The 13,035-nt window shown below is 35.7% G+C and overlaps 1 protein-coding gene across 1 annotated transcript in view; it reads right to left on the bottom strand.

Moving 5' to 3' along the window:
* Nucleotides 1-775: 775 nt before the first annotated feature.
* Nucleotides 776-13,035, bottom strand: part of LOC126177132 (eIF-2-alpha kinase GCN2) — a 317,728-nt gene continuing 305,468 nt past the window's right edge. The window contains exons 28-29 of the mRNA XM_049924405.1: nt 9,666-9,823; nt 776-2,000 (exon numbers count right to left, since the gene is read on the bottom strand). Coding sequence (XP_049780362.1) covers nt 1,874-2,000; nt 9,666-9,823 — 285 coding nt within the window. The 3' untranslated portion in view covers nt 776-1,873. The remainder of the gene's footprint in view (nt 2,001-9,665; nt 9,824-13,035) is intronic.

The following is a 13,035-nucleotide window of genomic DNA, read 5'->3' as shown; positions in this document are numbered from 1 at the left end:
GAAGACACTTGCCACTGCTTCCCTTATGGAGCCGGCGGAAAACCACAGTGCGACGGACACGCTGAAGAAGAACACAGATGCCGCCGCAGGAACACCGAAGCCCATAAGTTCAGAGCAGCTCTGCTCCAACGAGTGGACTACCAGAGTGATCAGGATGCTCAATGGCTTGGGCTGTGTTATCCACAACACTCAGAAACTCAACCGCAACCCTCACTGGGCCTGTCAGCACAGTCAACGAGTGAGGAGTGGTGCCGCTACACAACCGCACATCTCCACGCGCTTGGCTTCGATGCTCACCCACCACTGACGCAGTGCGGCAGGGAGCTCTCAAAGCCTAAACTGCAGTGCACCGTGCTGCAGCATTGTCACAGACTGATCTCTTATGATGAACATATGGCTTGACACAGTATCCGCTTGCATGATACCCGCCTCTAACTTAACTTCCAGACCTATTGCAGTCAGTAAGACATCCGCTACTGCTCTTACTACCTGACCTAACTATCGCTGAGGTTTTCTTCCCTTGGCGCTTGCCTTCGCACTGTTTTCCCTCTGCCCTTCAAACTGCAGCCCTCCGTTTGACTTTCGACCTAGTCTATCTACAGATGAGCGCATGTAAATGGTTAATCTTAACCAGATGTACACAAATATCGCAGTACCCACATCCTGCGACACCTCACTTTAGTGAAAACTAACCCTTACGCAGAGATGGCAGTAGACCTTTCAAGATGGCCATCATGCCAGTGTGGGCATGGAGGGGCTCCACATCCTTAAAAAAAAAAAAAAAAAAATTGAAAACACCAGATGACACATGGATTATGGTGCTGCTCCCACCCAATTTTTTTAAATGAAGCACGTGAAAAATCTTCAAATAGCCTTCATCAGAGAAAATAACAATATAATAGCCACTATCAAAGGACGTCAGATCACTACATATACAAAAAACTTAGCTGCCAAATATGAAACAGAGATAGAAAATTGTTACCATTGCATACTGAAAGCAAGAGATCTTGATTCAACAACAGAACAAAATAGACCTGATTAAATACAAGACTGTTTTTAGGAAAAGGGGAAGAACCAGTGGGACTATAATGAAATTACACAATATTCACTTATGAAAAGGAGTAAACTAGTGGACTTTTGCAATAAAATTCCTGATGTTCTTTCTGAAGAATCATTGGCTTTGGCCAGTCTTATATTAATGTATTCTGCTTCCATCAATAATTAAAAGTTTACTGCAAAAGGGGAGCAAAACAGTATTTCAATATTGCCTTGGAAGAATGTACACACAAACATTAATCATGTAATCTTCTGCTTTTATACAACACAAACTTACTTAACAAATAAGAAGTGAGAGCAAATTGATTATGATCAAACTATTCAACTAACATAGCTTAGTTGAATTTTCTACAGTTCACATTGTGCAAGCATTCAGTATACTATTACACAATAATTAAGTAAGGCAGTGTAAAATTCTGAAGTAATTATAACAAAAAGTAGCTCACATTTTTAAACAGAAATAATAAGTAGACTATGAAAGGTTGTACAGGATATACAGGAATAACTGAAAAACAATGATTGGTGGCTGTTCATGTATATCCTGTATCACAAAACAGTGACAAGAGTTTAGCACTGCCTTTGTACAGCAAGGTCATTACAGACCTTTTTAACTCAAAACAATTGCTTTTGTCTTTTATCCTCTCAAACAGAAACTTTTCAATTTGTGAAGGCAAAAATAACATTCATGAACACTAACATTTAACATATATGTTAACTGTGAACACAATAACTAAAATGCCACATAAAGAAAATTAATTTAGCAAAGTATTTACTTTTTTACAATCGCTGGCAGTTTCATTTCATAACATATTTCACCTTACATCAACATTCTAATGACATTTTCTTCGACACTGTATAAAACAATGACTGGACTATTCTTTCCACTCCTCAAGTCCATTATTTCTTCACAGATTCTTATGATGTACTTCTTATGACGGGGATGCCTAGAAATAAAAAGAAATTCAAATGATACTCATAATGTAACATGGTTACGCACTGCAATTAGTTTTCTCCTTCTCCTTCCCTTGACATTATCCAAGATAATGTTTCACCCAACTACTGAAGGCTATATACAGGGGTGCCTCACTCCATGGGTTCTCCAGTGCTCATGCACCCTACCTGAAATTTTTTGGAGCACTCAGTACCCACACAAAATAAGGAAGGAAAATAGAATAGAATATTAAAAAAATGTAGAAAAGTTTCAGTTATTTCAGTTTTGATGTTGTGCCCTCACACTGGCCCATACAAGATGAAAGCATAGCCTAGTGCTTCTTAGTCCTCCAGAAACGACTAACAAGTGTTCAGTGCTACTCTCTTGCAGAAATCTCATGCAAGTTTTTGAATGTTCCATCCAATGGACACAGCTGGCAGAGATTTAAAATGTCTACTTTGTGTTGATAGGTAATCGTTCACTTGGTACTGTTCTTTGTGGAGCAGTAAGTTCTAGTCTAATTTTTTTTTTATCATGGTATCATTTAAACAAACGACGTCTGTCAACACAAGAAAGTTTTGATTTCCTTTGTTTTTTGGTTTCTACACTAGCGACTCTTACTATCGCTGAAGTATTGTGGACTATATTAATTGATGTTCTCACTCATTTTTCTCAAGATATCAAGTCACACAGAGGTATTGCTACTAACAGAGTGGGCAATACATGTGCCACCTTTTTTGGATGGCAAGCAAAAATCAGAGATATTGACAATTTTTGCTTGTTCACTGTATGGCCTGTTCTTAGAATCTTGTGACTCAAAGGCAAAGTAAAATGATACCGTAGTGAGTGATTATCTTTCAAAAGTGAAAGAAATGGCCAAATTTGAATGTGGGTCCCCCCAAGCAACTAAAAGTGACTGCAAGCTGCCCAATGTGCTAGTTTTGTTCATCCTGTAGCTCTTTGGACTTTTTACCCTGTCACGTGGCTATGTAGAATAGGTTCACTGAAAACTATTTTCCAGAATTATGAACAGTTAATTTTGTTCTTCAAGGAATTTGAGCTCAAAAAATCCTATGCTGGTGCTAACAATGAAGGTTTCTTAAATTTCCTTGTGTTCTTTTGAACTTATCATTGTCATTACACTTCTTATTAAAATTTTAGAGCCAGCTGAAATTTGGAATCCTTTCTACCAAATTCCACTCTACAGCTCCAAAAGGCCATGGACAATAATTCTGTCCAAGACATTTTGAGGTTATCTCGAACTAATGAAAGTTTCCGTGAGGAACTGATAAAAAATTCTGATGTTGAAGACCTAAAACTTCCAATAATACAAAAGATTTCTTGAAAACTAGATGATGGGTGCTCTACCCTACACTTTTGCCAGACCCCATGATTATTACCGCAGGATTTATTTTGAGATATTAGATATTGTGATTCAGTGTTTCAAGGACCAATGTTCTTGACTCACTTCAAAGAAATATAAACCTTTATTTTTTCAAAAGTTAAAGACTGGAGCCATGCAATAGAATTTTATATGGATGACTCTGATGCAGAAAGATTAACTTTGCACAGAAATGTGATGTTGGAGGTGCGACTCCAAAAATTATCCCATAGGAAATATGGACGACTTAGTGAGCTTCTTTTCCTCAGACATGCACATTAGTGAATTGGTTCCAGATGTCACGAAACTGATAAAGATTACCTTAAGTATACAAGATTCTAAATGCACAGCAGAACATTTTTTTTTTACACCCTTAGATGATCAAAAATTCACTTGTGCAACAGCACAGCACGAGAAACTGAACACCACTATCATGCACGTCCATAAGAAAACAAGCAAAAAACGTGAACCATGATACTGTGGGGAACATTTTCATTAAACAATCTGCTGTTCATAAGAACATATTCTTTATGAGTGATAATCAGAAATTACAGAAGGATTTGAAAAAATAAAACAAATCTGTGTATATTGTGGATTATTTTTTTGTATCAATTAACTAGTATGGAAAAAATGAACCTAATAAACAAGTTTGTTTACCTTTATCAAGTGGTGCTCATTTAAAAATACCTTAACTGGATTTTTAGGACTTGTTTTCAAAACATTTGTGAACTGTGATTTACAGCATCCACATTGATTTTCAAAAGCTGACACCCTTGGCTATAAAGTTTTACAGGATGGTTCTTAATTTGCAGGGATGAATATATGTGCCACAATAAGGTATGAAACTGTTTAAACTGAAGTTAATTCAAAAGTCTCATTCTTGCTTAGTCATTTAATTTAAGATAATTATGCAATTAATAATGCTAAAGTAAAATAATTGCATTTTTCATGAAACAAACTGTATAAAATGTACTATTTCTAATGGAAACTACATAAATACATGCTGAATGTACGCAAGCTAATGACAGTGAACATAAACTCAATGGACATTATCCTCAAATTATGGAAGCTTTCTGTATACATTTTTCACTTCTGTATGGACACTTCTTTCCCGTTAACAAGAACCTGTACTTGCAACATAAAAAAATAAACTGTTTTAAAGGGCAGTGTTTCCATTCCAAAATAATAAAGGTATTAGTGGTAACTTTCAGCTCTCTGCATGCATAACTACAATTTAAACAAGCTGTTACCCATTGCTATGGCTGGGCACATGCAGACAGACATGAGCAGATGCTTGCACATTTATGCATCGCACTATGTAAGCAGCTATACATTATACACCAAATTTAATACTTTTTTTTACATGGTTTATGATCACCGATAAAAAAATATGTTCCACCCAATATTTCACACTTCTATGTGCCAACTTATCCTTTTTTACTTTCTAAAGATGCTTCTTTTCTTCCTCATTATAAGGAAAAAGATAGACTGCTACTCACCGTTGAGCGGACACAAACTGAGTTGCAGATAGACACAATAAAAGAACTGTTATGTATTTAGCTTTCAGCCAAAGCACTCTTCAGAAAAAGATGGAGGTCATGTGTGCGGAAGGCGTGCTTGCTTGCATGAATGAATGACTTTGTGTGTATGTGATTTTTTCCATTTCTGAAGAGTACTTTGGCTGAAAGCTAAATGTGCAAAAGTCTTATCACCTGCCTGTCTGCAACTCGTGCCAACTTTGTGATGAGTAGTAATCTATCTTCCTCCTTATACTGTTGATATTCCAAGCTGAAGTTTCTATTGTTTTATTTTCTTCCTCAGGTTTCAAACTATCTACATACCTAATTTCATCAAAATCAGTTCATCCGTTTTTTTTTTTTGTGACAAGATAACAGACAAAAGCGCTTTTGCATATATAAAACATTAAACTGCAAAATCTTTTTTTTTCCTGTGATCCAATTTTAATTAAATCAAGCCTGTACGATGCACCAAGCTATGGTCAAGTAACATGTGAAAATCCTATGAAAATTTGTTTAGTAGTTTTGGAAATTAGCATGTTCTAACAGACAAATGTGGCAGTTTTGGATAAAAATTTAGATCATGATACAGTGGAACATCTATTTCATGTTCTCCGATTTTATGTTTTTCATGATTCTATGCCATAAATTCGTAGCACCTGTCAGAAATCTATAAGATCACCTAGAGTTTACATTTCTTCCTAGTAAGGTTTACCTCGATTCTACATTCTTAATCAATGTCTCACCTGACTTTGTCCCGTTTTCTTCCTACTGACATTTGATGTGACAGAATGCGTTATATGTGACACAAAAGACAGATGGTTCACACAACAAGTGGTGGTGGATATGGGGAATATTTTATGCCATTCTGGAGAGGGGACACATGAGAGAGGAAATGCTGACGTAATCCAGAATTGGCATTGCCAACACAACTAGCAGCGTTTAGCTTCACCATGCAATTATGATACAACAACTGCTAGGTTGCGGCAGCAATGGAAACAGGACAGTCGACGTGAAGTGTTCCTGTCCAAGCCAATATGTGAAGAAGGGGCCCAGCCACCACCTTTCCTTCTGTCACTTACAACTCAGTCTCATCGTACTGCATGTATTTCTGATGTACTGTATCGAGCAACAATATCAACTGTAAACTTTTTAAATTCAAACACTGAGTCTCAAAGAATATGCTCGGTCAGAATCAAAGAAACATTGGTCATTTCCAGCTAGTGAGCTCTTATTGGCTGGCAACTGCTTATGTCACCCAACTGCCAGTGCAGTCACCACACCGAACTAACACATGTAAAATGAGCTTGCCTGCTGGATGTGTGCACAAGGGGAGTGGCCCTTCAATGACAGCAACGCAGGTAGGGGCGAAAGCATTCTGTGAAGTCTGAAAAACCTGATCATGTGCTGTGTTTTATGATAGTGTATTTTAAAGACTTTCAATCCCAAATCTGACGCTTACAGTTGCAGCAACTACATACACTACTCGTATATACTTTGCACCAAACATTCTAGATCGTACAGATTGGCAGCAACGATAGAAGGCATGAAGCGAAACTGTAGCACCTCAGCTTTCTTTTAAATTTACATTTTACACAGTGCACAGAAATTCACTGAGCTAATTTCTAATATGGTTGTTATGTCAACTGGGCTAGTAAACTTATTTTTTCACATCTCTGTTTCTCTTATTAAAGAAGGAAATCACGCACTCCACATGTTAGATTCTGATTCCTTTCACCATACTCTGCAGTTGTCTGTTTACTTCACCATGTTCACCAATTTTCAATTTTTTCTGGGCAGGCACAAAGGAAAGAACTCTCAAAGATGTGTGTTTTCAGGTATAATTTGTGGTTTCAGCATGTCAGAAAATAGCTTGATTACCTTGTACCCAAATACCAATTTCAATTTTTCGATGAGTTTTTACTTGCACACACGTGTGACTTTTTTAAGAACTGATGAAATTCATTAACATAAATTATTGTATAAACATTGTATTGAAGAGGATTACAATTTTTAATCATATATGCCAATTACATATGTTTTTGTTTGTATTTTGGAGATTTTAATGTTTTCCTTGATTCTGCATTTCTCTCAATTTTGCATTTCTTCAGTCTGGAGTAAGGAAACATAAAATTAGGGTTTCACTGTACCTTTTCAGGTGGCTTGATTTTGACGACATAATGTCTATACATTGGCACAAGCTATGTTCAAATTCCATGTGAAAACCCCATAAAAAGTTGTTTGGAGATTAGTGTGTTCAAACAGACAAACATATGATTCAATAGTTTTATTATTAGTGTAGATAACACTTTTATTTTCATTTACGACTTCTTGAAAATTTTACAATCCTTGGAAAATATCCCTCGACAAAGAAGATTTAGTATTTAACTGTTTCCAAATTGTTTCATCTTTCTCAACTTTTCATCTTATTTTTTCCATAAAGCACAAATTTTGTTTGAGTGAAGATCACTGTTTGCGTAAAATCACATTTATATTCTCATGTACAAAACAGAAACAACGATGAAACAATATATGCCAGTAAAGTAGATTTATAAGTTAGAAGAACAACTGGTGCAACAAGGTGGCAAAGAATAATTCATTTTACAGTTTTAACTGTGGTTGACTTTATAGGAGCTACATTTCAAAAATAGGCACCATAATTACAAATAAACCAGCAATTTGTGTGGCAAAATGAGTATGGAAGTATTTTAAGTGAAATTGAATCTGCAACATTAAGCATTACTCTACCCTGCAACTAATGGAGAATGAAGGAAAGTGCGAAGGGTAATCAACACCTTGTTTGTATACTACTGCAAAAAGCAAAATAAGACCTGCTTTGCATGTTGTAGAGGTAAAGGCTGAGATAACACAAGGAGCTGATAAAAGAATAATATTTTCATTAATAAAAAACTGCCTCATAAAAAGACATACTGGCACTATAATTTAACTGATACATTATAAATAAAAATAAGCACAAAAATATAAAAGTAAATTTGATAAATTTAACAATGGTTGCTAATGTATTGAAGTGAACAGTAGAAGACATTTTCTATTGATTCTTGCTGTTCCATTCAAGGATGAAAAGTGGAAAATAATGACTGCTATTTCAGCTCTACCATACTTTGTATTCTTTACGTAAGTGATACATAGGAAAGGGTGGGAGAAGGTAGCCAGACACACCATCCTATGATTGGATATAGCCATTTTTCAAGTAGACAAAATTGTGATATATTCCACATATTCATAGAATTATTTGCCAGCAGAGATGTTTCAATATCAGTGCTAAATTTTCAGTGATGAAAAAAAGCCTATCATCAGATACATTGCTGCTCTTTATATGCACTCAAACCTCTGCACTCACATGTGTGTCTCACACAAACATTAGTGAAAGATTGTCTGCAAATTTGTCTCTAAAGATTTTTACAAATCACGCTCTGCAGCTGTTCACTACTGAAATTTTATTTATAAGAGGGTGGTTACTTATCCTCATTTTCTGTATATGTCATTTGATGTAGCCTTGCACAATAGCGTACACTGCAGGCGCAGTCTGGACCAAGGATTCCTGCGAGGGTAGTCAGTATCAACTCGAAAAAATAAAGTTACATAATTAATTTTTTGTTTGCTTGCAGGTACTTGTCTGTAATCCTCGCACACTTTGAAATCCTTGCTCCACAGTACTGTACACATCACTAGGTGAGCCAAAACAAAACAGCACAGCCTGTTGACAAAAGCTCAGTAATTCCTTTCCAGCAGGTCCAGCATTTCCACTGCCACCGAAAACAAATTACTGCATAATAATTCATTTTATCATGTGCTCCACAGTTTTGTTTTTGCTCCTCTGGTGGTGTACTATGGTAGTGTGGTGTGAGGATTTCAATGTATACTGCAGTTGTGTAGCTGCGAAACAAACAAAGAATTAAAGATGTAACTTTGTTTTTCCGAGGAGATGATTAAAAGTCTTATGACTATTCATTGAATATCTGGAGTTATAGTTTCTAGACTGCAGGAACATTCCCTTCAGGGAATGTTGACCCGAGAAGGAAACACCACTAATGTCACTCTTCCAAACCATCTGAATATGATGGAGCAATGTGGAGAGTGATCTCTGAGAGATGGAGATAATTTCTTTTAGTTTTACTCTACTGTCAAGCCCTTGACAAAAATTACCACTGCTCTACAACTGTTCTATCTCCCCCTGTAATATATTTTGTGCTCTCTGTTGAACAAAAATAATATGAATAACTCCTATTTTTGGCTACAGTGCATAAATGGACAATTCTAAACATGGGCAGAACAGTGGTTATGACATGTCCACAAGGAGACTCATATTTTCCTTGAACCGTTGGCATACAGTGATCCTCTGTAAATCAAAGTCCTTTTTCTACTGTTTTACACATTTTGCCCTACAAAGACAAAATTCTGTTACAGTTTGCCTAGCCAGTTCGAATAATTCAAAATATACCCTTCCATTACATAACAACCAACAAAGCAATTTATCATGAGTTAGAGAGAAACAATCACTGCAATCAAATAAGAGAAATCAGAGTGTGCACTGGAAGATTTAAGTGTTTTTATTTTCCTGCACACTGTTTGAGAATGGGAGGGTGCATAAATAGCTTGAAGATGGGTGGTGATGTAGATGCTGATCATCTGCCCTCTAATTTCAATGAAGTCTTTGGTTTACATTATACACACAATAATTAATATGAAAAAAAAAGGAAAATCCAAGAATACTTCAGATACTATTCATAAAAAAATTTGAGTAATTGGTATTTCTTACTTTTCAATTACTGCTGTCACTGATTGCTGGAAGTCAAATTCAGCATCCACATATGCTGACAAGGTCCTAATAACACTGGCATCGAGATTAAGTGCCAAGACCTCAACACGAACTTTAGGTGACAAACGAGCTAATAAAGGAGACAGAGCTGCTTTCATCTGGAACAGATTAATGAATTCCCTGTAGTTGTTTGAAATGAGACAAAGTAAGGATATTATGGCATGATTTCAAATGTATCTGTAACTACTCCAAAATATAATCTGGAGAGAGAGAGAGAGAGAGAGAGAGAGAGAGAGAGAGAGAGAGAGAGAACGGTACAAGGTGTGATCAAAAAGTAACAAAGTTTTCTTTTTCTTACAGAATCGTTATTTATCCACATCAATTTTGTCCCCTTTAAAGTAATCACTCTCAGATATAATACACTTGTGCCAGTGCTATTTCCAATCTTGGAAGCACTTCAGGAACTAGTTTTGTGTTTTGGTATTCGTCTCCTTTGTGATTCTGTTTTTATCTCTTCAATGGTCCAACACCGAAACCATTTCAAGGATCTCTTCAACCTAGAGAATAGAAAGAAATTGCAGGGGGGCTGTGCCTAGTGAACACAGTTGTTTCTTGTCAAAAACAATATGAACAAACATTGACATGTGAGTGGGAGCATATTGCAAAGCCATTTTCACGTGATGGTTTTGCCACAATTCTGGTAGTTTTCTTCAGATTGCTTCAAGCAAAAGGTGCACAACTTCCAGATAATATTTCTTAATAATAATAATAATAATAATAATAATAATAATAATAATAATATTTATTCAACATCGAATAATCAAATACAATCCCTAGAAATAATACAGTTTCAGGACATCATACAGATAATTCTTCTGAATACGTCAGTTTATAAATTACAAACTAAAGATTTGTTTGTATTAATAAATTTTACATTTTGATGGATTTTACATTTGGTAGTATACAATCACGATATTACAAATATTGTTTTTATCAACATTATATGAGTTGTAGGTTACTTAAAACTATGAGCTTGACATACTTATGAAGCACTTTTCATACGGATATAATACTCGTCTAGGGAATAAAAAGGGTTTTCAATTAGAATTCTTTTTTAGTTGATCTTTTAATTTGTTAGTAGGAAGGGCTGTGAGACTTTTTGGTAGGGCATTGGGTAGCTTCAGCCCAGCATGAAGTGCATTTTTTTCATATAAAGCTGTTCTGTGGCTATTTACATGGTATCTGAACTTTTGCCTTGTATCATACTGGTGCAGGTCACAGTTGAAATTTGGATTTATTGTTTTCACAAGCAACATAACTTTCAATATGTATACACCTATAATGGTAAGCACACCTAATTTTGGGAACAAGTTCCGACATGATTCTCGAGGTTCGGCACCACAAATAATTCTGATAACTTTTTTCTGTGGTATTAATAATGTACTTAGGTTGGCTTGAGTTGTTACACCCCATATTTCTACAGCATAGTTGAAGTTTGATGAGAATAGGGCATGATAAGCAGTTTTTAGTACACACAGGTCCTTACAATATTTGCTAATCACATTTATAGCAAACACATTCTTCGACAGCTTACATGCTAAGGAATCAATATGCATGTCCCATTTGAGGCTGTCCTGGATTGTAATTCCCAAGAACTTTGTCCATTTTTCCTTTTTTACAATGTATTTCCTATGGATAATTTCATGTCAAATTATATCTGTTTCCTTGTGTTAAATTCCATAATTGCAGTCTTTGAAACACATACATTTAGATGGCTTTCATTAAAATACTTGACTATTTCATTAGTTACACTGTTGCACTGTACCTCCAGACTCTCATAGTCTTTGTGTTTACACACTATTGATGTGTCATCTGCATACAATAATATGTCTGCTTGTGTCTGTATATGTGTGGATGGATATGTGTGTGTGTGCGCGCGAGTGTATACCCGTCCTTTTTTCCCCCTAAGGTAAGTCTTTCCGCTCCCGGGATTGGAATGACTCCTTACCCTCTCCCTTAAAACCCACATCCTTTCGTCTTTCCCTCTCCTTCCCTCTTTCCTGACGAAGCAGCCATTGGTTATGAAAGCTAGAATTTTGTGTGTATGTTTGTGTGTCTATCGACCTGCCAGCGCTTTTGTTTGGTAAGTCTCATCATCTTTGTTTTTAGATATATTTTTCCTATGTGGAATGTTTCCCTCTATTATATGCATACAATATTTTTGTACAGTTAGGAGAACAATACTGTATATCATTAACATAAATCAAGAAAAGAAGGGGTCACAAGACAGAGCCTTGAGGCACTCCATATTTGATATTAGTAATTTTAGATTTGTAAGACCCACTGTTTGTTTTAAGCAAGACAAATTGTTTTCTTTTGCTCATATACGATTTTATTAGCTCATAGCCAGTTCCTCTGATACCCAGGTTCCACAGCTTGTCAAGTAATATGGTGATGTTGACACAATCAAAAGCTTTTTCTAGATCAAGGAACACTCCAGTTACATACTCCTTGTTCTCTATGGCCGTTATATTTTGTCTATTAATTGTGCTGCTGCTACTGATGTTGACTTGTTTTTCATAAAGCCATTCTGATTTTCAAATATTAAATTGTGTTGACTCAGGAATGTCATTAGTCTAGTATAAATAACTTTCTCAACTACCTTAGAAAATGCAGGTAATATTGAGATGGGGCGGTAGTTTTCAATTTTAGATTTATCACCTTTCTCGTGAATCGGGGTTACTTGTGCTGTCTTTAGACTATCTGGGAAACAACCTGATGCAATTACATCATTTACTGCTGTGGCCATGGCATCAGATATGTTGTCTATGCATCTTTTCAGTGTACTGATAGACAATCCATCATAGCCTACTGATTTTCTATTTTTTAATGACATTACTATGTTTTTGACTTCCTTGTTATTGGTTGGGGCCAAGTATATGGTTTGTTCGATTGGAATGCCCCTATATCTATGCTGAAGATTCTTAAAATGGTCATTGACAGATTTTCCAACAGAAGAAAAGTACTCATTAAAAACATTTGCAATCTGACATTGACATTTCATGATATGTCCTTTATGGTTTATAGTAAAATCACTTGTTGATCTGTCCTTACAATCCCTAAAGCTATTTATTACTTTCCAAACAGCTAAACCTGTGTTAGTAGAGTTCCTTAACATTGTGGCTACATATTTACTTTTAGCTTCTAGCAGAAGATCTTTATAGTAATCCTGATAGTTCTTAAATTCTACCTTTAGTCTATTATTATTATTATTATTATTATTGTCATTATTTATCATTGCATATTGGAAAAGTCTAAGTTTCTCTCTTGCTGTTTTTACTTCATGATTTATCCAGTTATTTTTTTGTAT

Source organism: Schistocerca cancellata, chromosome 1 (genome assembly GCF_023864275.1).
Source record: "Schistocerca cancellata isolate TAMUIC-IGC-003103 chromosome 1, iqSchCanc2.1, whole genome shotgun sequence".
Lineage (NCBI taxonomy): Eukaryota > Metazoa > Arthropoda > Insecta > Orthoptera > Acrididae > Schistocerca > Schistocerca cancellata.
The sequence above is the reverse complement of the archived record's forward strand: the minus strand, read 5'-3'. Positions and strand labels throughout refer to the sequence as shown.